General features: G+C 33.2%; 2 protein-coding genes and 1 pseudogene across 11 annotated transcripts in view; all 3 read right to left on the reverse strand.

Annotated features, from left to right (window-relative positions):
• Positions 1 to 27,930, reverse strand: part of RanBPM (Ran-binding protein M) — a 121,586-nt gene that overhangs the window by 78,263 nt on the left and 15,393 nt on the right. The window lies entirely within an intron of this gene.
• Positions 76 to 4,182, reverse strand: LOC148281930 (dynein regulatory complex subunit 4-like). Its single transcript, XM_088225892.1, has one exon. It carries the CDS (start codon positions 3,355 to 3,357, stop codon positions 2,269 to 2,271), a length of 1,089 nt encoding a protein of 362 aa, XP_088082018.1. The 5' UTR covers positions 3,358 to 4,182; the 3' UTR covers positions 76 to 2,268.
• On the reverse strand, positions 4,301 to 5,778 carry LOC148281931 (dynein regulatory complex subunit 4 pseudogene; annotated as a pseudogene). Its single transcript, XR_015822225.1, has one exon. The product of XR_015822225.1 is annotated as a dynein regulatory complex subunit 4 pseudogene (transcript).

Genomic DNA, 27,930 nt, shown 5'->3' on the forward strand with positions numbered 1-27,930 from the left:
TCTGGACTTTTTTGGTGTAAGTCTTTATAGATTTAAAAAATCACTAAGATACCGGATCTTGTCTTGAGGTAGGAATTTTTATTTTTTTGTCCTAGCTTTAATTTTATTTCGTTGTATTTTATTTTATTAGTGTCTGCATTTATTATAAGAAATTGTATTTACCATCCTTAGAATGGACTGCATAAGTCGGTTGAATAAATAAATAAATAGAGTGGGGTACGAGCAGGACCCAACTCTGTTAACAATGTTATTGAAATTGAAAGCAATTGCCATGAAAGAAATTGCATTATTATACATCAACAATGCACGCATTTATTTGAGACAAGCTTAAAAATCACAGGCAAGTTCTTACAAAGCAATCGGATAATATATTCACATTCAAGATTATGCACGTATTTTTAGAGACAAGCACACGAAAAGACGACATCATATTAGTATTAAGGGGGAAACATTCGGATTGAGTAATTTGGAAAGACGTACGATACATCCAGAGACGGTACTGGAGGTAGGGTAGATGGCAACCTCGACCGAGGGACTGGATACCTTGGGAGTAATAGAAAAACAACCATAAGTGATTGCGCGTCACATGGAAACAAATCCACACAAAACCATGATGGGACTGAGCGATGGCAAGTCAATACTTGTACAGCCACAAGAACTTGACATATTGCCTCTTGATTATTTTTTTAATTTCCATCATTAGATAAGAACAGGTATTTATGAAACTCGTTAAGTTGTTGGGAATATTTCTTTGCAATTTTACATTGTTAAGAACAACTGTATACTGTTTGCACTTCCAATACTGCCAATAAACCAAGAAACTGAACGCGTTTTAAACTGTTCTTGTGGCTTTGATAAGTCCTGTCGGATATACAGATTTGGTATCTTCCAAAAATAATTTCAACGGTTGTGTAATTGTTTCGGCTAATTGATCATGTCCAATCAATTAATTTTCAGTCAGTGAATGGTTCACTCCCCCGATTTTCGTCAATCCTTATTCTTAGTGGTGGGGGTAAGTGCTATGCAAGCTCCTGACGTCATTGCAACCTGTGGAGATCTACTGTGACGGGTCCCCGTTAATAGTTTTCGCCCTCCAAGCCCAGGTCTATAAAGAGCCTGTGTGGAAGGCGAGAGTTTACATTTTGCTAAATCTCCCCCTCCAAGCTCAGAACCGTGAAGTATCGGGCTATTAGGTAGGGGGCGAGCTCTTTCACATCCTCAGATTTAACCAGTGGTCCCCCCGAGGATAAAGCTCTTTTTATGATGTAAAGCATCACGTTCACATATAATGTGTATAGGTGTTTCCTCATCTGCACTGCAGAACCTACATCTAGAAGTTTCAGAAAGGTTCATTATAGCAAGGTGTTTATTTAATCTGCAGCGCCCTGTAAGGGCTCTACCCAGTGAAATACATAATATAATGTACTCATGGTTTACCTCCTTCGATAGTGATCTTTCGGGCAGCTTTTCTCGTTTGGCATCGAGGAATATTTCCTTGTCTCTGGGCACAGAGACTTCAGTCTTAAGATGTGGTGTGGGGTATGTGGTGGGAAATGTGTTCTTCAAAGACTTCAACAATAAACTAGAGACTTAGATTTTAATCTAGATGCTCCCTGACAATTCATTAGCCTTTGTGGACATGTGAATTCTTACGGACTTTCTAATACAAATCATTAATGTTTTCCGTTTTTTTATGCTGTGTTGCTCGTTGAGAATATGGCTCAATACATACAAATTATAAAGGTTACTACCATTTTCCATGTTCAATTCAGACGTCTTTTTAATAAAGTTATCGAATTCTAAAGTAATCTTACATTGGCATTGTCCTTCATGCATGATCAAAAATTTGTTTACACTTATTATGTTACAGTCAAAGTTTAACTCAAATCCAAGGTTGTAACTTAAATAGCTCAAAAATGGTTACTTAGACCAGAAATTCAACATAAAGCTATGTTTATAAAACCACAAATTCGATTATTTATTCATTTAATTTAACGGCATTTTGACATATTGCAAAACAATAAAAAGGAAAAAGTAACGATGCCCTATATCATTTATAACTAATTAATAACTACGTATCAACGAATATGAATATTAATTCATGGTAATGAACTCGTAACACATAACTCAAACAAAATAATAAAAAGTTTCGTACATTTTGAACATCAAACTGCTACTGGAAAACAAATAAAGCTTAATTATATCGACAATCCACGCCCTGTTTAAAAGCAGACAATTATTTAGGTTTAAAAGGTAAAAACATATACTTTAACGGTCCATTAACTTAAGTCTCTCCCTTGGATTCGCAGGATACAATTCCAAAGACGCATCTGACAATCGATCCCGCAGTTCTTGTTTTTCGGCTGTAGCTTTGCCACATTTCTGTTCGAGAACACCGTAATCCAATGATAATTTTTCGAACGATTTCACGACTTCAGTAAGTTTTAATGATTTAGCGGTCAAAGCGCGCCGGTTCTTGTCGGCATGCAAGGCCAATCTTTTGTGATTCGACAGTACTTCCAAAACCTTCGCTAGAGAATCACCTAAGCCTTTTGCAATCGCCAGTGCGTCTTTTGTGTCTTTTTCCATTCCTTCCTTAGATTGCTGGAAATGTTCATTTTTTTCGTTTAAAGCATTGAGCAGACCTAAGTTATTTAAGGTGATATCGTTGTAGTTATTTTTTAATTCTTCGAAAGCCTTTTCGTGTGTGTGTACAATCTCTTGAAAATGTTTACTATTTCTTTCTACGAGTTCAGCTAAGTCTGCACGCCGCGCAGTTTCAGCTTTCCCGAGCGCAATTTGTAACCTTAATTTACAGTTTTCTTCTAGTTTTAGGATTTTTTGATCGAAGTCAGCATTGGATTTAAGGAGATCTTCAGCGGCTTGTGAGTTCGCTTTTCTTAGGTTTATTTGCGCATCAATTTCTAGTTCTCGGAGTTTGATACGAAGGTCTCTTTTATTTTTTGAAAGTTGTGATTCTTTGGCTGCGTGTACTACTTGCTCATAGCATAGAGCTGCTTTAATTTCCGCTTTAAGGGTTTTTATCTCATCGACTTGTTCATATTGCAGATATCTAACTTGTTGTAAGTATATCTTTTCTTCTTCTAGCGTTCTTTCACTTTCCTCGACCCTTTCGTTCGCATAGAATAACAGCTGTCTTCGCAAGTCACGCGCCTGTTTTCTGGTTATCTCCCAAAATGAGGATATTTTATCACGTTCAAGTTGAAAATAGCTTCTTTGTTCACGTTCTCTATCCAATTCTTCTCTAAGCTTCAGCGTTAGAGCTTCTAAATTCTCCCGCGTCAAGTCCGAAGTTTTCACTCCATCGATGATAATTTCGTGTTTCTTTTTCCTCATTTTAAATTAAATTGATAAATAAATTGATAAACAAATCAAAATACAAATCAAATCAGAAGCAACATATAAAGAGATTATATATGTAAAAGTCAAAAACATAAACAAAAACTGAATTATGTTTCTGACGTTTAAGAATAAGAATTTGAATGTGGTCACCAACTGCCTAATAGTACCTAACTACCTCCATCTAATCCGATCTAATCATCAATACAAAAACTAAAATAACTGTTTAGGAAAACATTTGAAGGAATGTAAAATTATAAAAAAATCGCTTCAAATCCCATTGAAGAAAAGTAATCATATTAATAACACTACCGTTCGCAATTTCGTCCATAGAATGATACTTCTTATTTAAGAATATATCTTTTGGGGTCAATGATACGAAGAAAAAAGGTTCCGTTAGCAAGCTGAAAAGGGTGTAACTCTATACTTCAGTTCCAGGTGGAGGCTATTATGGAGAGTGTAAAACAATGCGGATTCAACGCTTAGCTGCCCGCGTCCGCCTCCCGACTCCCGAGACAGAGACACGCTGTGCTGTCGTCATGTACATATTCAGTGACGGTAGTTTTTACTTTTTGTAATTAATTAAAACTAGCGAAACTTCACATTATTTTCATTAGTAGGCAGAGAGTAAATTATAAGGTGTAACGCGGATGGTTAAAAAATTTGAGGACATGACATGTGTCGACTAAAGTACTCATTAATAAAAGTATTTTTATTTTGTGATAATGATTTAAAAATGTGAACTTTTTAATTTCTGGAATTATTTTGTCATATTGAAACATCAATATCCCAATTTCTTAAGACTCTTGTATTGAGCTTTTTTTAAATAAACAATTTTCATTATGAATCACTGCTGAATATTTAATTAAATAACAATTTTATTATTTTATATTTATTACTTAAACTCGAGAGGAGTTTTACATTTGAAAATAGTTAATAACACACAAACAAGAGTAATTACCAATTAGAATATAAAATTGACATGTTGTAAATAGTCGAATCAAATTATATCTTATGAGTAAATTAATCGATGTAAATTATGTTTATTCCTAATCACATCTAAACTAATTTAAAGAGACAATCTTTTTGCCACACATTTTCGATAAAGTCCCCTTTAAAGCTGCGCGCTGTTGCAACTGAAGAGCTGTCATTGTTAGTCGTTTATTCAGTTCTTCCTTATCAGTAATAACTTTGTCATATTTCTGTTTCAGGATTTCAAAATCCCATTTTAATTTATCGTATGATTTTTCCATTTTATTAAGTTCTAATGATTTAGTAACCAAAGCAGATCGGTCCTTGTCTGGATTCATGGTCCTTCTTTTACATTCTAACAGTTCTTCCTCAGCCTTTTCGAGAGTACTCGCAAGTTTATTTTGAGTCAATAATGCGTCATTCAGACCCCTTTCTGCACATTCTTTAGCTTGACGCAAACCTTCCATCCGTTTCTTTAAAACGTTTATCAAACCCAAATTTTTCAGAGTTATGTCGTTATAGTAGTTTCTGAGGTCGTTGAAAGCTTTTTCGTGCGAACATATAATCTCCAGCAGGTGATCTTTTTTCACGTCTTCAATTTCTGCTGACTCCGCACACCGCGTAGTTTCTAGTTTCGCTAGCGCGGTTTGCAAACTGAATTCACCGCTCTCTGTAATTTCTCGGATCTTTTGTTCGAAGACAGCTCTGGAGTTATGCAGAACTTCGGCGGAGTATCGTTTCGCTTTTCTTAGTTCTTCTTCCGCAACGATTTCGTGCTCTCGCAGTTTGTTTTGAAGATCTCGTATATCTTGAAGACGTTGCGATTCTCGAGCCGCGTTCACAGCTTGCTCGTTAAGCAGAACTGCCTGCGACTCTCTTTTTACAGTATTTAAATCTGAAATTTGTTCACATCGAAAGTGTTTTAGTTTTTGTGTTTGTAACTTCTCTGTATCCCGTGATTTTTCTTTTTCCTCTTCCTTCTCCCTTTTACAGTTTAACACTTGTTTCTGTAATTCGATCACTTTGTTTCTCGATATCTCCCAAAATAAAGATAACTTATCGCGTTCTATTTGAAAGAAAGTCCTCTGTTCACGTTCTCTGTCTACTTCTACTTTGATGCTCAATAGAAACGCTTCTAATTTTGCACGAGGTAAATATGTTGTGTCGACTTCATCAATTGCGATTTCCCTTTTCTTCTTGACTTTTTTAGCTTTTTTCTTACCCATTTCAATTGATTAATAAAACAAATCAAGATGAAAAAAACATCCAATGCAAAACAAAAACAATCCAACGTTTTTCAATAAAATGACATATCGAAATTCAAATCGAGTATTTAAAAATATTATTCAGCGAGTTCCTACCTAAAAGTAATTTTTTTAATTTCATCACCATAAAATGAAAAATATATACATTGCAGTATTATAAATTCGTATAATTGATTGATTCCGATACAAAAATGTTGAATTATTTATAAAATAAGAATTATAAAAATATTTTCTTAAAGGAATAACCCACTAATCCTCTATTTTGAGGCTTGTCAGCAGGTGGGATATGGAAGGAGGTAGTGAAAAATACACCACAACACCCTGACCAATTGAGAAAAAAAACATTTCTTGTTTTTTTTTTGTTCTTGCAATTGGCGGGAATAGAACCCGCGACGCCAGTATCACAGTCGGCTGTCTAACTAACTGCGCCACGGTGCCTGTCGAAACATTACAACGGTATTCTTAATTATTACGTAATTACTTTTAAAACACACATTATATTAAATATATTACATTAAGACTATAACATTTTAAACTAACAGAAAATTCCAAAAAGAAAATACAAAATATAGATCTAACAAATAAGGCTAAGTACGTATATCTCCAGAAAAACACGGATTTTGACCGTGTTTAATGTTTTTGTGAAATTAATCACTTCATACAGATTATTAATTTTAGACGTAGGTAACCTATTACACAAAATCACATTCAATCTAAAGTATGAAAAATAATAAATAAATTGTATGTGTATATATTTATTTAAACGTTCTTAAAGCTTTTTAATTCGCGATAATAAGTCATAAAATAAAAACAAATAAAAAATACACGGTATAAAATAAATTATACAAAGCCATACAACAGTGACGGTACCCATCGTAAAAACATGTACTAACAATAAGTTATCTTAGACATTTCATAATCTTTCTTTAACATAGCATCTCAAAAAGGAAAACGACAATCTATTTTATTATTTAAAATTAAGAAATCATTGCAAAAGCTAGAGATTCACAGTGCCGTGTCGGGTATCACTTTCGCTTGAAGTAAATAAACCATAATCATGGTGCATGATCAAATTTCATGAAACGATATCCTCGCTGCACATTTTTGCGATAGTCCCCCTTAAAACAGCGCGTTGTTGTAGCTCCAGAGCTGCCTTAGTAAATCGATTTTTAAGTTCTTCTTCGTCAATCGCGACTTTGTCATACCTCTGTTTTAAAATTTCAAAATCCCACTTTAATTTAAAGAGCGCCTGCTCCATTTTAGTCAGCTCGAATGACTTGGCAGCTAAAGCGACTCGGTCCTTGTCTGCATTCGTGGTTTTCTTTTTTAATCCAGCCAGTGTCTTTTTAGCTTTCTCATAAGGATCCGCTAATTTTCTCTGATCCGCAATCGCGTCCTTCAAGCCCATTTCTGCCCTCTCCTTAGCTTGCTGCAAGTCTCCCATCTGTTTCTTTAACCCGTTTATAATACCCATGTTATTCAGGGCGATATCGCTGTAGTAGCTTTTCAGATCCGCGAAAGCTTTAGCGTGCGAATGTATAAGTTCTTGCAATTGACCGTTTTTCCTTTCAACAACGTCTGTCAAATCCGCGCGTCGCCTATTTCCCAATCTAGTTAGTTCAGTTTGTAAATTTAGTTCACCGCTCTCTATTATTTCTCGAACCTTTTGTTCGAATTCAGATCTGGGTTTGTGCAGAACTTCGGCGGCGTGTAGTTTTACTTTTCGTAGTTCATCCTCCGAAGCGATTTCTTGCTCTCGAAGTTTGGTTTGTAGATCACCGTTGTCTTTGACGAGTTGAGCCTCTCGGACTGCGTGTATCGCTTTGGCATTTAAAAGAGCCGCTTGAGATTCTTTTTTAAAGGCATTTATATCAGATGTTAGTTCATGTTTTAGATATTTGATTTTTTGTATTTGTAACTTTTCTATCTCTTGTGATCTTTCGATCTCTTCTTCCTTCTCCCTTTCATGATTGAATACTTGTTTCTGTAGCTCATCAACTCGGTTTCTGGATATCTCCCAAAAGGACGATAATTTATTGCGTTCTAGTTGGAAATAATGCGTCTCATCACGTTCTTTGTCTAAGGCTTCTTTTAAATTAAGTATATAAGATTCTAGTTTTTCCCGCGACAATACCGATGTATCGACCCCATCGATGATTATTTCCGGTTTCTTTTTGTTTGAATCCTGTTTACTCATATTAAACAAATATATAACTTATCAAAATAAAAACAGTAAAAACTTTATGCGGATCTTTATCTGAATATTATGAAAATCTGACAAATCCATAGAAAACAATATAACATAGCCATACAATAGAGAATACTTAATAAATTTTCGTTTTAAATTTTGAAAATAGAAAAAAAAAACTACAATTTAATTAAATACGGTACCTACTTTAAATTCATGCGATCATTTTAAACTCTATTATTGAATGATATAATAACTTGTATATTTAAATATAAGTTACCAATTACTTATTACAAATACTTGGTACACTTCCACTTATTTATTTGACCAATAAGCGCTTTCACCCTATAATGGGCAGCTTCAGACGGGTACATATTATACAGTGTAAGGATAATTTATATAAAACTCAATATTATCTTTAAGATACATTTAAAAATAAGTCGAAGGAGATACAATACATAATATTTCAATGAAACAGAGTGGGACAAAAGTATTGAAGACATGTGTACTGTCCTGAGATAATATTTAGATTTATATAAATTATCCTAACACTATAATCTTTACCAGTCTAAAGATGACCATTAGAGAGCGAAAGCGCTAATTGGTCAAATAAATAAGTAAAAGTGAACCAAGTATTTTTAATTGGTAACTTATAATTAAATATAAGTTATTATATCATTAAAATGGAATCCCATCATGAATTGTCAACAAAAAACGTAAATATTTTTTTAATATTGTTGACTGTATGTGTAAATTATACACATTTTTATTTTTTACTTTGTAAATGCACATATGCAATTTATATGATGAATGCACATTCATCGAATACATTATTATAAATAGGAACAGATAAGACATTAGGCATCTAATACGCTCTGTGCTGATCGGGGCATATTTAAATCTGTAGCTGAATCACAAATAACTATCGACGTGCTAATAAGCGACGTGACAATTATTTCTCACGGTGGTTGTTTATCGTATTCGCGATCACAATGGAACATCCGTGAACACCTAATATTAAATGTCAAAATATTTACATTTTGCGACGTATAATCCTGCTGCGCAATCACATATTTGATTTTCATCGGTGTAAATATGGAAAATATTCCAAAACTGCTATTTTTATTTATTTATTATTTACCATGCTATTTATTGCATTTAACCGGCGGTTGGCAAGCCAAATGATAAGAAAAGCAGTCGCCATAGTAATTGTAATTTAATTTTAATTTTTTTGTATTAGATAATCCTCACTATTTTGCAAATGCAATATATTGTGTTATTTTTTATAGTAGGTACACGCCGATTTTCGCCAGTGAACTGTATTTATTTACGAGGAAAACAAAAAACAAACCGACACGAGCGTTGACTTAGAGATTACACACGCATTGACTTATGACTGCGATAACTTAAGCATGTTCATTATTGTTCATTGTGATCGCTCAAATGCTTAGCATGTTTTTAAGCACGTCGATAGTTATTTGTGATTGAGCTACTGGTGTATGCGATAAATATGAAAAATACACGTAATTCTTAAATTGAAACAATATTGTATTATTGTATAAATCTATGACCGTTGTAATAATGTGCCTATCACTCACACGTTAACTGTGCTCTTTAGATGAATATAATATGAAAGTAAAATCACATTTTGTGGTAATATTATTACGGATGTAACGAGTGCGCCCATTCGTGAAAGTATTCTTCACTCACTTAATAGAAAGTTACAGTAATCGCTAATAATGTTTGATGATTCCGAATAAATAATGATCCCGGGCCTTTAGTTCCAAGACAGACGTTGTCCTGCCCGAACGTTAGCCTGCCCGCTATTAGCTGGTTGAACAAACATTTTTTTTTGTAATTAATTACACACGTTATTTATTTGACGGACTTATGCAGTCCATTTTAAACTTTTGTTTATTTTAGACTTATTTAAGCTATTTATATATGCGTAATAAGGGTTTGTTTTTTGTTTGATTGGCTTAGAGGCCTCATCGTGTTTAAATCAAAATCGTGCAAAAATCACTACTCTAGTACCAATAATCCATGGAGAAAATACAGCAATATGTGTTAATTAAGAAAATTCAGAGCGCGATTTACCCTGAGCCCTCTAAAATTATGGCACTCAACTAGGGCCCAGCGCGAATTTAGTCATTCTTTAATCGCCAGCCGTGTTTTGATGTGAGCTTGACATTTAATTCGAAACCAAAAGAAAGAATTAAGATAGGCCAGCTCATGTCTTGAGGTAGTATTTTTTTTTCCCCAGCTTTAATATTATTTCGTTGTATTTTATTTCATTTGTACCTGTATTTAGTATAAGAAAATGTGCTTACCATTGTTGGAATGGATTGTATAGTCGTTCACATAGATTAAATAACGACTTATCAAACTATGCATCACATTTAAATGAATTTAAACATACTTTTGATAAAGCAAAAAACATAAAAATTTTACATGTAGAACATAAAGGTCAAAAGTTAGATAGATTGAAAATTTTAGAAATAAATAGGATAAAAAATAAAGGCGATAGAATTTTAATAAATCAGCCGATAGAATTTAAAAACTCACCCTTATTAGCCCCATTAGTTAGACATCGTACATTGTAATATAACAATAAATATTTTTCAAATAATAGAATATCCTCTTAAAGTACACCGCCAACACATGTTTCAATCATTTGTCTCACTCTGTTCCATTGCAATATTGCGTATTGTATCTTTTTCAACTTATTTTTAAATGTACCTACACTTAAGATAATATTTAGTTTTGTATAAATTATCCATACACTGTATAATATTCACCAGTCTGAAGATGCCCATTAGACGGTGAAACCGCTAATTGGTCAAAATAAATAAGTGGAAGTGTACCTAATAATTAATGTAAAAAATTAAAGTATAAGTGTATAGTATTTTTTAAATTAATAACTTATATGTAAATATAAGTTATTACATTACAAAAATAAATATATATAAACAAAATTAACACTATACTATGAAGAGAGGAGAGGGGATGGGAAGGAAAGAAGAAGGATAAAGGAACAATTAAAATATTTAGATAGTGACATTTCAATCTTGACTTAAATGTAAATAAAGAAGGGGCGTCATTAGTGGGTAGATTATTCCACAATCGAGCGGCTACTACTGTGAAAGAGGAGGCAAGAAAATTAGACGTACCCAGGTAACCGAAAATACGTTAGGCATTTATATGATAATGTGCTCATAGAGCATTATTTTGGTTCATTCGTTTGAACAAAATTATTGTGCTAAACACAAAACAACTAAAATTGCATTTGCTAATCGTTTTCAATTCATACACAAAAAAACGTTTGTTTAGTGAAACGCAAACAAGCATTTACCTACACAATAGTACCTAATGAACGAGGAATAATTGCTAGAAGTTGACCTTCTTGACTAAATAAAGTATGTCAGTATTACACTCTTACTTTTAAAGCGATTCTCGCGTCCAGTGATACTGTACAACACAATAGGAGAAAGTGGACGGAATACTGATGAATAAATAGACCGCTTCGTGAGCCTAGATTAGGACAGACGAGAGAAACTGTTAGGAGGACAGTCCATATATTATTCTAACTCATATAGTGTCCATGCGGCTCGACTGTGGAATCATCTCCCATCCACCATCAAAGATGTTACTACATTATCTCTGTTTAAATCACGTCTGAAGAAATATCTCCTTTCTCTTCCTTAATCTCTCCTCCTTTCCTTTTTCCTCTTTCCTCTTTTTTCCTTTTTCCCATTGAGTAATAGTTTCGATTTAAGGTAATTTATAAACAAATACGTTTATTTCTATTTTTATATATCTTTAAATTTTTAATCTTTTTTTTCTATTGAATATGTTCTGTAACTTGAATTATAAAAATAAAACTTTTATTTTATTGGTTGGTTGGAAGAAATTGCCATTTGGCAATAAGCCCGCCAATGTACAAATAATCATTATGTACAAAAAGTTAAATAAATAAATAAAAAAAAAAAAAATATTGATAAATAATCCAATAAAAATGACAATATACTGGTATTCTTTTTTCTCACTAGGGCCCAAAACAGGAAACTATCCAGCTTTGAGAATGTGCGGTAGTTCGAGATTGTAAGGAATGCTGAAATAAGATAATGTACGCATCCAAAAGTGTAGCAATAAAAAAAAAAATACTTAAATCTTTTTGGTAGTGATAGTTTTTCATGCAATTTATATAGATGGTGTACAGTACTGTGTTTTATGTTTCTTACTATTTCGGATGTATTCACTATGTATTGTCACAAAAATATTTTCTTTTTATCCTAAATGAATTTATTTTAATAACTCCCGGGAGTATAATATGTTCTATATGTTTTGTTAATAAAAAAAAGAAAAGAAAAAACCTCCGGTGACAACTGTTATCGAACAAAGGCGATGCTGGATGAGGTCATTGAAAAGGCCATTAAAAAACGAAGAAGAAGAAGGATAGGGTCATACTCAGCCGTCATGAGCAAAACAGCAGTTATTTGCAAAAGTCATATTTTTAGATAATATTACACTTTACGCAAATTTAAAAAACTGTATTTAAGTATAAAAAGATTGTTTTTGATCTACACTGAGTTTTTGCTTATGGATCTCTAGATATTGTTTTATTGCTTAAATAACTTTAAAAACCTTGTATCGTTTTTCGTACAGACATATTTTTTTCCCTGCTCATTGCTTTATATCAAATGGTTCGAAATTTCTTGTAGAACATTACCACCTATTATTTAACACATTTTGCGACTTTTGTCCAAAAACTGCCTTCTCGCTAAACGCCTCCCTAGAGCCTCAACCACGGTTGCCTATTTAACGAGGCATCGGGTTCTCGTGATCCCGGACGACAGTTCGTCCGCAGTTCACGTCTGAACTGCGGGATGCGTACCTGACTCGGAAGTGCACACTGCAGCTGGCCGTAGACAGAGAGGCTGGGAGAAATTTAGACACAGATTAACTAAGAACTGAAGTATTTTAATTAGCATGCTAAGTTAATATTGGTTTAGCAGGCGAAATTTTATTGCTAAATTTCACAGTAATATGATATCCGTCGACAAAATAATATTGAACCTTTTGCCTGTAGATTTTTTAAAGTTTGGAGTAATTAAACGGCATATAATAATCATATTGACTCCGTAGAAATCGTTCAAAAACTAATTATTCAAATTATACTCGGCAAAAAAGTAACTTTTCCATATAACCAATTATTCCAGGAAGCTGAACTTTTGAAGCTAAGAGAAATTTAGTGCCTACAGTTTATAAAATACATATTTTTTTATTAATAAATTTTATAAAAGGTACATATTTAAAAAAAAATTGTATACATATCTACTTTTATACATCTAGTAAATGTTATCACTGTAACTCTCAAAAAAAAAGAGACTAACTCTTGTGCTTGGAGAGTGACTTACACTGGTGTAGTTGTTTATTTATATGATTTTGAATATACGAGTACATGAGAAAAAAAAACATAGGATATATAAAAAAAAGCATAAAATAATAAAACATTCATACTAATTAAAATTTAATGCAGTTTTTACATGTGTTCAAAAAAATGATTTGGATTTACTTTCAATTTATTTATTGATATATTATTTTTAATAGTATTTAGTTCATTGGGGAGATTACTATATTTTTTTACACCTTTGAAGACAATGCTATTTTGACCATGACTTGTGTGGAATTTAGGAATTTTAATGTTATTTTGGTATCAGAGTGACTTATTTAAATCAATTTCTTTTATTTTTTCTTCTTTATAAGTTTATATAATGGAATTTATTTTATAAAGAGTGTCTACTCTATGAACCTTAAATATTTTATATAGACTTTCCGTATTGAATGTTGAGGGTTTCTTTAAAATAACTATATAAATAATTGATCTTTGTACTATTTTAAGGGGGTTTAATATATTGGCATATACACCACCCCATCCTACATTACCATAAGATTGTACAATTGAGTAATAAATTATTTATTTTTAAAATATCCCTTATCTAATAAATATTCATATACATTTTCTAATACGTTTAACTAGTTCACTCGTTCAGTCTTTACATTTTAAGTTTTGGTCATAGACCAGGTATACACCAATATATTTATGTGTAAAATAATTTTTGATACCTATCGTATGGAAAAAGGATGTATGAACGTGAAGTCATGTTTTTGTGTGTATGTAACGTGTGTTTTGTGTATGCAAGTAACATTTATTGTAAAAAGCAAAAAATACATAATGTTGATTTTTCGTCAAAATTGACAAAATGGAAAACATAAAAAAACATTTATCCCATTTTGAAAAAAGGAAACAATAATTGAACTTTAAACTTTTTTAACACAACTTGTGTTGCAACTGACTTTAAATTTCTTTACTTTTGTTAAGTTACGTAAGACTTTTAAAAATATGTAACAAAGCTTGAAATCATTATTAACTGTTTTGAAAACAAAAAAAAATCCTCGCAGGGCCGGGTGTTAATTCCAAGATATATTTAAAATTAACATATTACAACAGAGATGAAGAACATTTGAGAGAAGGTAATATAGAAGTCTAGGCATGTACAGGGCTAATGAACTGTCATTGGCTGGTTTAAGTGGCCACTTATCTCACTAGGCTCACCGTTGAAATATGTTAATGTTAACAGCTTCCCAGGGAGTGGAATCCAGTCCTTGTCTACAAAAATTTAAATGACAAATTATAGCTACAAATTCAATTCAGAAAACCATATTTTTAAAACAGGAAGATTGAGTTCAAACAAAGAGAATCGCAGGAATAGGGGTGTGTTGCTACTCGCATCTCTACCCCAAGTAAGAAAGTACCGAGGAATATCCTTGACCGACATTTTAATACTTCCAGTTTCGCGCTAAACATTCTAACCTTGCGCGACCTGCATAATACATATTATGTTTATAAAAATAAATATTATGTATTGCATGAAAAATGCATCGGATAAAAGCATTGTTGTTACTGTTCTACTCAGATTTCATAATAATAGGGATATAGTATACTGTTTATTAATTTATTTATATATACGTCTAGTGGGTGATCCCAAGGATGATATACAGTACATGATAGAGAAAAAAGACAATAATATCGAGCCATAATTGGCAGAACAACGTAAGCGACATTTTTGGCGCATTGCGTTTTTTTTTTTTAAAGGAAAGGTGTTCCTTATTGCCCCCTCCACAAGTGTTAAAAACATCGTAGCTCTATAAAATGCACCTGCCACATTTAAGGAAATTTATTTTAATTTATAAAAACAAAACAACAGCCATTATAACAAAAAAAAAACAATATTTACAAATAACCCAAAATTATAGGCCAATTATAGTTTTCTATGTATTACTCCGCATCATTCCAAATTTTAAAAAAATTGATGACATTTTTTTTATTTATTTAACACTTTATATACATATGCATGCTATGCTTGTATACATATAAGGGCGGGCATATTGCCTTAAGGCAATTTCTTCCTACGTGCCCAAACCGTTCAGTTTGAGAAATTTATAAATACATGGACATATTGAATCTTACAATTTTATACAAAAATTAAAAGCAAAGATTAACAAAAATAAATATACATGAAAAAAATTAACACTATACTATGAAGATAGGAGAGGGGATGGGAAGGAAATAAGAAGGATAAAAGAACAATTCAAATATTTAGATAGTGACATTTCAATCTTGACTTAAATGTAAATAAAGAAGGGGCGTCTCTAACATTAGTGGGTAGATTATTCCACAATCGAGCGGCTACTACTGTAAAAGAGGAGGCAAGAAAATTAGAGCGATGACAGGGTATTAAAAGGGTTCTCTCGTTACTAGAACGAAGAGATAGTCCGTGTTGTGAAAGAGGTTGGATGAGCTCTCTCAGATAAACAGGCGAAGTGGGATTATTTAAAATATTGTGAAGAGGTGATAGAACGTGAATGTTTCTTCTATGCCTGATACTGAGCCAGTGTAGTTGCGTGCGATACTCATTATTTTTAAGATAAGCAAAATAACGTAACCAACGACAATGTAGCTTAATGTAGGCGGTTACGCTAGCTCGCACCACTGTCAGTTACAGGCAAAACAGCGTTACCGCCAATATCTTAAAAGCGGGAGGTACTTAAACAATTTGGCCGTCATTTCAGTACTGGCAGTAACCAACCATTATAAATCCCATTTACCGAATTATTAAAAAACGTCTCCCGCACAATTCACTATTTGTCGCTTACGTTGTTCTGCCGATTATGGCTCGATATACAATAAAAATTTATACAAAAATATGGACAAAATCATTGTTATAACATTAACTCTTCAAGGCAGTGCTAAAAATCCCCCTGGAGACGGTGCTGTACCGTCGTGTTACATTCAGTAAGATTTTGACTGACGAAACGAGATTTTTAGCCGAATCTGAATTTTATTTAAATAAATTAGGCGTTTTTATTGTTAATTATTACGAGCTCATTAAATAAGTGCAAAATAAAATACACAATGAAATAAAATACATAAATTGGGAGTGTTCGCTGTTATGTTATACATATTATAACTTTAACAGTTCTTCAATGTACCGCTATACGGACTACACACCTAAACCAACTAGAAACCTCAGACAAAACTTACTCTTTCATACCGATAACCGATAACCATAGAACTAACTATGGTTTTCATTCCCAACCGCCTTTGGTAAAAAGCAATATAATGTTATTGCTCCAAAAATATTTAATGATTTATTGCCAAATATAAAAGACTCTAAATGTAAAACAAATTTTAAATAACAATAACTGCACATATAAAAAGTGTAGCGAGAGATTTAAAAAAAAAATATATGTAAATCAAAGTTAGAACTGAAATTGAACATGTTAAATACTTAGGACTAACAGACAGACAATTGACATGGACAATTCATTTCAACAATTTAATTAGCAAAGTGGCAACTTTATCGAGTCTATTTTTTAAAATCAAAAACATTGTTCCAATAAAGGAAAAAAAAATAATGTATGAAGCATATGTAAAAACTAAAATATGTTATATGCAACTACTATGGGGGACAGGATATCAAAATGACATAAACAGACTACAAAGACAACAAAATAAAATATTAAAGTTAGTATATGACCTTCCCTATCTAACAGCAACTAAAGAACTTTTTGAACAAACTAAACAATTAAACGTAACTGAACTCTTTAAACTAGAATCTTTAAAATTTATTCATAAATTAGCCACTGATGTAATTGTAGACGAAGAATTAAAACTTGAAAAAAAATGTAGTAAACATGAACACAATACGAGAATATCAGAAAAATATCATATTCAATCTTTTAAAACGAGAAAAGGACAATCGAGACTTATAAACCATGGACTGAAATTATACAATAAACTACCAGACAAAACTAAACAAAAGACTCAGACAAACTTTACAAAAGATGTTAAAAATATTATTATTAACAGTAGAATGTGAATTTTAAAAGTGAAAACATTTTGTTAAATGTATGTAACCCGTAAGGGTTTATCAATAAAATTAAAATAAAAAAAAATTTAAAAAAATATATAATTGGTACACATATTATTTATATTTTTATGTATTTCATTGCATTATATTGATTTTTATTATATATTATACTATTTTATTTATGTTTAAGAAACATGTATTCTTGGCACATATGTATACTTTATATTTGTATAATAACGATTTATAATTTCTTTTTTATGTTATTGTTTTATTAGTATAGTACTACTTATGCTCTAAAGATAAAAACTCTCTATCTTAGAACAGGCTGAGCCATGTAAGATGGAGACTATCATAAACAGAGAACACTCCGTTTTCATTTTACATTAATTAGTTTTATATAGATTCCCTGATATTAGGTATGTATACTAATTTTATGAAAAATTTTTTTTAAATAAAAATATTAAAATACTGAGTTAAATACAGGAGTGAGACGTATGCTCAAATTATGGTTAATAGAAAAAAGTTTTTTGTATAGGATAGTTTTTAATTTTTAATAATGTAATAACATACTATATGATATATAATATGTAATGTTTTTCAAGTAAAATTATTATTCAACATCATCATTCCCTTTCCACACCTTATGGTGCATAGGGCACTGGATTGGCACACCAATCGCAGCGTATCTAAATAATTTTTGTTACATGAAGGTAAGATGATCAGTCTCACGCTTCAGGTACCAGTCCAGGGACTATGAAATATATTTAGTGTAAAACCACCCTTTTAAATAAATATTTTATATCAACCATGTCGGGAATCGAACCCGAGACCTCTTGCATGGTAGGCAAACGCGCTGACCATTACACCACGAGGCCGACACAATTATTATTAATGTAGGTTAAGTATGAATAGTCGAAGCCATTTATAAGAACCTGCTGACGAGTTGCATGTATACAAGACTTTAATTTTAAGACTATTATGTAAATATAAAAAAAAAAAAATATCAACAATATTTTAAGTTTGTCCAAATTTTTGTAGATAAGGACTGATGAATGCAACCCCCTGGCGAGTTGTTTATATTAAAATAATACAACAGAGATGAAGAGCATTTAAGAGAAGGTAATATAGAAGTCTAGGCATCTACAGGGCTTATGACCTGTCATTGGCTGGTCAAACTCAAAATATTGTTGATAAATTCACCTGGTCCACGAAGAAATATAGAAAATGAAAAAAATAAGATTTTCAGGCGTTGCCTAGTATGTAGGTGAAATAATTCAAGTAGATGAAACTCACCCGCATAATAAAGGTTTCAGCTCTTTAACTTCACAAACAAGGCGGCCTCCGTGGGGTGTGGTCAAGATGCTTGACTCACACACGGAAGGTTCCGGGTTCGATTCCCGGATAGAACACAAAAAATAAATGTGATTTTTCTCAAGCCCGGGTATTCTGTGATGTAATTCACCACTGTAAATGGGCCTCCTGGCCTGTTGTGGTGCAAAAAAAGAAAAAAAAAAACACCAACAGATGAAAGAATTGAAGGAATACAGATTTTCAAATATGGGCAGAATGGTGAATATTACAGTGTGTAAAGTGGCCACTTAAACCAGCCAATGACAGGTCAAAAGCCCTGTAGATGCCTAGACTTCTATATTACCTTCTGTTACACGTTCTTCATCTCTGTTGTAATATGTTAATAATTACTATGTTTCTGATCCTATACAGGGTGTTCTTTAAACCCTGTCACATCCGAAACCACTATGATCAGTATGGGCAAGAATTAGCATATTAAAAAAAAAAATTAGATCAAAGGAAATTTTTGGAAATAAAATATTAAAAAAACAAATGGTTGCTTACTTCTGCAGGGGAGAAGTGAGGAGAGCGCGGCGCAGTATCAGACTCCCCCCCTTCCCCCACCTCGTTTCACCAATGCAGAAGTAAGCAACCATTTGCTTTTTCGATATTTTATTTGTTCTAAAAAAATATTTTAATGTGCCAATATGTCTTCTTGCTCATACTGATCATAGTGGTTTCGGATGTGACAGGGTTTAAAGAACACCCTGTATAATATTTGTGGTGATATACTCGTGTGTCTGTGTTAACTAATTACTCGTCTTAACTCAACGCAGGACTTTACGTCCCATAGAGTTGGGACTTACGTCTCAAAAAATGTGTAATGAACTGTTTATAAGTAAATACTAAAAATATATATATATAAAATATTAATTAGTTCTATTACTATCGGCTTTATAAATGCACACTACACTCGACGAATTTACACTCGGGAGTCCTTTGTTACATTACATCGCCATACTGTCAGTTCCGCTAGCGTCGGTGTACACAGCTCCGGCAACGGGTAGCCCGATATTCAAATATTTGATGTGCATTTCCGTGTCCCGGTGACCTAGTTGTTCCGTCAGGGTGACCCGCTTCCTCGGCCCCTCCCCGCGGGGGTAGCACCTCCCCGCCCACCGTCGCCTTTGTGCTACCGGGGTGGAACCTTCCCGATCAACTCCGCTCCGGGATCGAAAATAGGAACCGGGAACCATCACGCGTATTGCGCGATTTATCCTGGTATTTGGCGAACTTTGGCAATTGCAATGTTGTGGTTTGATTCGTACAAGAGACGTGAACGGACCTGACCCCCGATTGCGATGGAAATTTTAAAATCTGTTAATCGTACTATGTAACTGAGGGAGGCAATTATATCTAAATGGACAAACATGGGTAATTTCTTTTTTTTATTTTTAAATTTTATTGATAAACCCTTACGGTTTACATACATTTAACAAAATGTTTTCACTTTTAAAATTCACATTCTACTGTTAATAATAATATTTTTAACATCTTTTATAAAGGTTGCCTGAGTCTTTTGTTTAGTTTTGTCTGGTAGTTTATTGTATAATTTCAGTCCATGGTTTATAAGTCTCGATTGTCCTTTTCTCGTTTTAAAAGATTGTATATGATATTTTTCTGATATTCTCGTCTTGTGTTCATGTTTACTCCAATTTTTTTCAAGTTTTAATTCTTCGTCTACAATTACATCAGTGGCTAATTTATGAATAAATTTTAAAGATTCTAGTTTAAAGAGTTCAGTTACGTTTAATTGTTTAGTTTGTTCAAAAAGTTCTTTAGTTGCTGTTAAAAGACTGAGCTAAAAAAATCCTCAGCAAACGGTGTTGTGACGTCGTGTTACATTAATCAAAAGGCGATACATTTTGAAATATGCGTACAGTAAAACTTAAATTATCCGGATTAACGAGTGCCCGATTCGATTGCTTTTGAAATAATACAGGGAATTGGAATCACATACAAAACTTACTTAAAAGACTTAAGACAAACTTTTCAAAAGATGTAAACAATATTATAAACAACAGAGTATGAATAATAAATTATATATTATTTTTGTAAAATGAATGTAATAGTCCATAAGGGTTAATTAATAAATAAAATTTTAAAAATTAAAAAAAAATATGTCCAGCAAAGTTAATAACACGATTTGATTAAAGTGAAAAATTTCGCCTTTATTTTTTATTTCCTGATAACGATCTGGATATTTGGCAATCCGGGTGACTGGAGTTCAGATAAACGGAGTTCTACTGTATTTAAAAATATGAGCTTATAATAGGCTTATTTTAGCTAAATACAAAATTAAAATTAATTTATTAAAAAAATCCGAAGGGCGCTTTACAAAGATGACAATACATTATATCAAAATAAGACGATATTTTAATTATTTACTAAACAAATCAATTCCGAAGGTATCCCATTAGGATATTAATTCGTAAAATTCATATAAATCGTCATTTATATTATTATTAAATTTCGTAATTTAATGTGTTTTTCAAAAAATGGAATCGAAAATTAATTCAAAATTTTCTCATTTGTAAATAAAAAAAATGGTAGGTAATTATTAGAATTGATTTTGGGCAAAGAGCACTTTATTAATGTAATCGTAGCATAATTGATAAAATTCGGCGTAATACGCTTGGGGTGAAGTCGGAGGACGTGAAAAAATGCTACATTTCAGCTTATTTTCCACTGAAATGTCCCGCACAAAAGTTCAAAAGGGGAGGTAATAGAACAGGCTTTATCGCCGCCCGAGCAGTGCCGGGTTGGGCACCGAATGTACCGATTCTGACCTAGTTCTCTCGCCGTGCAAGCAAAACAACAGCGGGATGTCCTAACTGTGTGTGGGCGGGCGGGCGGGCAGTAGAGTCTATAATCGTGAGCCAAGGGTCGGGCAGGAATTAAAGGGCTAAATTAACTGGCCCCGCGCCGTGTGTCCCGCATCATTGAACGGACTATAGTATTTTAAAAATGAATTTATTTTATTTTATATTATTTTATTAAGAAAACGTAGTCAAACATAAAAAGACCAATTAAGTTTTCATAAATTATGCAAAAGATATAAACATTAAATGAGACAAAAAATGAATAAAAAAAAATTTCAATAGAATAATTGTTAACATTTGCGTTTTCCATGGAGGTAATAAATTAAAAAATCAAATGTACACTCTGAGCCATCCACGCACACACATGAACGCACATATAAAACATACACAAACATATACATTACATGCGGCACATATACGTGGCGTAATTTGGCGGCCCCCGTGGTGTAGTGGTCAAGACGCTTGACTCACGCACGGAAGGTTCTGGGTTCGATTCCCGGTGAGAATACAAAAAAAAAAAAGATTTTTCTCAAGACTGGGTGTTCTGTGATGTAATTCACCACTGTAATTGGGCCTCCTGGCTTGTTGTGGTGCAAAAATAATAAAATAAACCACTCAAGAATATTCAAATATAAAAAGCATACCCTCCTGTGTTTTTAAAATGTGTTTTTTTCAAAAGAAATAATATTTTTACACATATAATTTTCATATTACAACAGAAATGAAGAACATTTAAGAGAAGGTACATATACGTGGCATAATTTGGCGGCCTCCGTGGTGTAGTGGTCAAGACGCTTGACTCACGCACGGAAGGTTCTGGGTTCGATTTCCGGTGAGAATACAAAAAACAAAATAGATTTTTCTGAAGCCTGGGTGTTCTGTGATGTAATTCACCACTGTAATTGGGCTTCCTGGCTTGTTGTGGTGCAAAAATAATAAAATAAACCACTCAAGAATATTCAAATATAAAAAGCATACCCTCCTGTGTTTTTAAAATGTGTTTTTTTCAAAAGAAATAATATTTTTACACATATAATTTTCATATTACAACAGAAATGAAGAACATTTAAGAGAAGGTAATGTAGAAGTCTACGCATCTACAGGGCTTATGACATGTCAATGGCTGGTTTAAGTGACCACTTTACACACTGTGTAACATTCACCATTCTGCCTATATTTGAACATTTATATTCCTTCAATTCTTTCACCTTTTGATGCTTGTGAAGTTAAAGAGCTGAAACTTTTATTTATGCGGGTGAGATTCATCTAATTGAATTATTTCACCTACATACTAGGTGGTGGAATGGTGAATCTTACAGTGTGTAAAGTGGCCACTTAAACCAGCCATTGACAGGTCATAAGCCCTGTAGATGCCTAGACTTCTATATTACCTTCTCTTAAATTTTCTTCATCCCTGTTGTAATATGTTAATATAAATAGCTTCCCAGGGAGTTGAATCCAGTTCTTGTCTACAAATTTTGGACAAACTCAAAAAATTGTTCGTATAATTTTCGACCAGAATTGTCATTTAATCGTCTTAAAAAGGCATATTATATAATATAGTCCCGTTTCACAGTATTTCCGGGTCAACCGAATCAACGAAATAATTTTTGTATTACCATATTCTATACTGCTTTCATGCAGTAAATGCCGCGAAAAAAAATAAAAGAAAAGTGCAAAACCATTAATAAGCAACTAGGATGTGTGAAGACCTCATGGTATACTTTGAGAAACAAGTGTACATAAGACAAACATGGCGCACAACAAAGAAAACGATTGACGAAAACAAAAGAGCGTGTAAACTTGGGCACCCTGACAAATCCGCAATAGCGGAACACTTTGTAGACACCGGACATTTCTTCGCCTTCGAAACAATTTTTTATATAAATCCGATAATTGTAGTGCACGAATAATAAAAGAGGCAATTGAAATACCCAGACACCCAAATAACATAAAGACGACGGGCTTAAATTAAACTTATCATGGTTCCCAGCACTACATACTACAAAAACGAATAGAAATGTGCCCGCTGCCGACTGCGACACGGTACAAATTACTAGTAGATAAACACATACTGTTTTCTACAAACAAACAGTTTCCCCGAAGATGGCTCCTGCAATGGTAGCCGAAACGTCGGAACAAATCAAACACAAACGGTATTACCCAAAAAGAAACATATTGATAACAGTGAAAACCTTCGCACCTATGTTTTTATAAATTTCATATTTTTTTCATTCTATGCCGCATATTTTTGCTACGGACATATTTTCTGGTTTAATCTAATTTTCGATTTATCAAATTCAGTTAAACGGGACTTTAGTGTTTACATATTTTAATGTGTTTTTTCGGGTGCATATTTCAAAAATATGATAGATGTTATAGTATAGTGTCGGCCTTATTATATTTATGATTAATACGGCCTAAGCCAATTACAACAGTTATATGAAGAAAAATATCCAAGAAGCTGAACAAAAAGAATATAAAACTATGTAGCAACGACAAACAAGGGCAATACAATAATGGTATAAAATATATTCAAGAACACGATCAACATATAAGACTTAGTGCTAAGCCATCCCACACAGTAAATAGCGAAGAGATCTACGAAAGGTCGGAAGATCTATCCCAAAGAATTCAAAGTTCTGTGACGGATTGAATAATCATTTTGGACATTGGAGCATAAAAACAAAGTCCGCTCTTAGAAGATTTGATAAATAGCAGGTTTTAACTTCTGGGGACACGGTTGGGAACATGAAATGAAATGGCTTGTTTTTAAAATGTTTAATTAATTCGGGTTGTGGTCCCGTGGCTAGTTTCGCGGAGTAACGGATAAAGAGGTCCAAGATTCAAAGTACACGTTATTTACATTTTGTACTAAAATAGCAAATTATTTACAGCTCGTCGAAAATGGCCCCCAAAATTGAAATATTTGGCTTAATCAAAGAAAGCAAATATTTAAAAAATATATATTATTCTAAGTTTGCGTTTAATCAATGGATATTTATTTTACATGACTTTTTTTAACGGTGTTTAATTAACATACACATGTTTGTTTATGCAAAAGCCGAACTTTTTAGGCACACGTGGTTCGTATCCCTAGGAACGTAAGAACAAATCACTTAACATTGTTTCGTTACGTATTTAGTGCTGGTATTTAGTACGTAAAACCACGCTATAAATGTGTTCGGAATACCAGCCTAGGGCTGGTATTCTGAAGGGAATTGCGCGCAAAGAGATCGCTCTGTTAGCGTGTATTTAGTACGTAAATACGCGTTAAAAATGCGTTTTCTACGCGCGCTTTTGCGTTCGGAATACCACCCCAGGTAGAAGTCACAAATAGTGAAAAGATTTGTACATGGCGTTTTATCACAACGTTTTTGTACTGAACACTATACCACACTTTTTCTACCCGTTTCGGACGCTGGTTTTTAAGAAAAAATAACGCTTAAAAATGATACATTTGAACAATACCTTGAATAACTCGACCCCACAAAGGGCCTTTGTAAAATTTGTTTTGTTATTTCACACAAATGCCTAAAAACGTGTTTGGCGAGTTGTTTAAATTACATACAGGCATACTTAAAATTAGCAAATATTTTAACAGAATACATGATTTTAAGCGTATTTTTAGTACTATAAAGCTGATTTGTAATTTTTACACATATTATTTTTAGAATTACTACAGACAAAACTCTGTTTTCATTTTGTTTTGGTGGTTATAGAGTGAACTGTTTCATTATTTCTGGACTGGCATCTGAAGCGTAAGACGATTTGACAATCCAGTGCCCTATAACGTCGGGTGCGGACAAGGGTTTGATGATGATGATGATGAAAAAACAAAAAAATAAAATAGCTACTTGCGTATAGTTTGAAAAATAGTTTAAACAATATGAGATTCGTCACAAAACACAAGCTTTCTGATTTAAAACAAAATCATTCACCTACAGTCTGTATTGAATGCCGCAGCGAGATTTATTTTTGGAATCTCTAAGTTCAGTCATATCACTCCACTACTTCGGGAATTGCACTGGCTACGTTTTCCACAGAGGGTGGAATACAAACCCTGTTGGCTTATGTATAAGTCACTGCACAACCCTGCTCCGGAATATTTAAGGGAACTCTGCATTCCAGATGAACTAGCTGACAGACGTCTTACGCTTAGATCAGCTACATCTACGTCGAAAGGAAAAGTTATTATACCTCTACGCAAATAGCGCACTAAATTCGGCGAACGTGCATTTGCGGTCGCAGGCCCTACGGCATGGAATGCTCTCCCAGCAGTCCGAAACTGTGAGAGTGAAGTGATGTTTCGGAAGAAAAAAATCTTTGATTATTGAGTACATGAAAATAACATTTTTATATGTATAAATTGTATGTATTTATTTGATATGTAATATATATTTTCTTTACTAACTTTGTATACTATGTGGAAATCTGTTATTAGTTCTGAGTTTATACACTATATCTGTTTGTTTACTAAAAATATGTATGTAGAACTGTTGATTTCCCTAATAAAATAAAATAATAAAATAAAATAAAATAAAATAAACTTAAAACCCACTTGTTCTCTAAATCATTTGAATAAATTCTTAGCATGTGGTGACAAAGTACATTCTTTTTCTTAAATTAAAAAGTTAAAATTAAATTAAATCTTTATATAATCACTTTGTAAAGCGCCCTTGAGGTATTATATTACGAAAATGGCGCTATATAAGTTATCCATAATTATTATTGTTATTTATATTCCACGCGTTCTTATTCTTGTGAGTGGGGGTCAGAGTCAAACAAGCTCCAGACGTCATTGGGACCCGTGTACATCTATTGTGACGGGTCCCGAAAATTTATTATCGCCCTAAAAGCCAAGGTCTTTGAAGAGCCGTGTTACTGAATCGAGGGCGGGTGATTTTATAACTATGGCTAAAGTGCTGTTTACATGTGAAATACAATATTGTTTTGTCCGTGAACAGCCCCGACCGCGCAGGACATAACACGCCGGGACAATAAAAAAATTCGGCCGCAGTTCACACGCGAGCGCTGCGAAAATGAATAAACGACGGCGTTTGTTACGAGCAAATTCACGAAAAATAATAATTTTATAAGAAGATGTATTGGAATTGTTAAAGGATGAAGTAAAAAAAGATTGCCGCCAGAAGATTTTTTTTGGGAGCGACACGTTCACGTCAAGCAAATCGTTATTGTCACAAGGTCGTGTCCCTACGTGTTCACACGAGGACAATGTGCGCTGTGACGCGCGCGGTGGTGGGGGTAATCATTGTTCCGCGGAGATAGCCTGCCCGTCTATCTCAGTGGGGAGATTTTTGACCTACAAATTGCTGTTTACGCGTGGACAATGGTTTGGTCAATATTATATTGTCTACGTGTAAACGGCCTTTTAATTTCCTCCCCCAGGTTCGAGTCCTTTAAGTATCGGGCTATTGGGTAGAGGGCGAGAGCTCTCACATCCTCACAGGGCGCTGATGACGATAGAAAGTTAACAGAGTTATCTTCAACTGTCCATAAAGTAAAATCGAATTTTCTGAATGAAAAATTATATATTTATACAACTTTTTTTGAGAACGAAAATACTGACGAAAATACTTTAAAAAATTAAACAAACATACACATTTTCGTACAGTACTTTCGATTTTATTTTACAGACAGTTAAATATAACTCTCCTTCTAGTTTACTTCGTAATCGGGGCCCAGGGTCCGTATTCTAAAGGGAAGTTAAAATTTATCTTAAATTTTATCTACAAGGTAAAATTAGGATTTCTGTATGAAAAATATAATATGTGTATTTTTTTTTCCAAGCATGTTTAATTACAGGTTACCGACGAAGATACTTTGAATTTTCATACAAATATACACATTTTCGTACGTAAATATCGATGTGAGTCTATACCATCTCGATATGTACCGATAAGGATAGCGTTTGTAATCGCGGCCCTGGTTTGACCAATGGTCCACCGAAGATGAAGCTTCTTTTGTGCTATAAAGTATCACATTTACATAACATGTGTAAAGGTGTTTCATCATATGCACTGAAAACCTATATCTAGAAGTTTCAGAGAGATTTTAGAAGACTGTATAAGCTTTTTGCCATTTTTTTTATTTATTATTAAGTTGTTTTGAAATTTTTACTTAACATTGATGTTTTGTACATAAGGAAACAGGAAAAAAGGCTTTTGGATTATACTGCTTACATAGATGTAATGTAAGCAATGAGTTTATTTCACCTTTAATAATATGTCAATTCAGTTCATTATTTTATTAGAGAACGCTTTTTTGTGAAGGGAATATGGAAAATCTAGGCATTTATTACGGGGTTGTGACCTTTCATTGGCTGGTTTCCTACATTCACATTTCCTTAACTCTTCCATCTGTTCACTTATTTATTTATATATACGCCCAATGGGCATTTTAAAGGATGAAATATGTTTAGATAGAAAATTATTATAAAAGAAAGTAGAAAGACACACAATGGAATATAGTAGACTTGGTGGAAGTGGAAGCGGGAGAGAGGTGTTTATAGTTGAATT

Source organism: Micrasema longulum, unplaced genomic scaffold (genome assembly GCF_059751315.1).
Source record: "Micrasema longulum isolate JH-2025_06_02 unplaced genomic scaffold, ASM5975131v1 h1tg000394l, whole genome shotgun sequence".
NCBI lineage: Eukaryota > Metazoa > Arthropoda > Insecta > Trichoptera > Brachycentridae > Micrasema > Micrasema longulum.

Excerpts from the sequence above, each read along its gene's own strand:
- LOC148281930 (XM_088225892.1), bottom strand. The coding sequence starts at position 3,357 with ATGAGGAAAAAGAAACACGAAATTATCATCGATGGAGTGAAAACTTCG.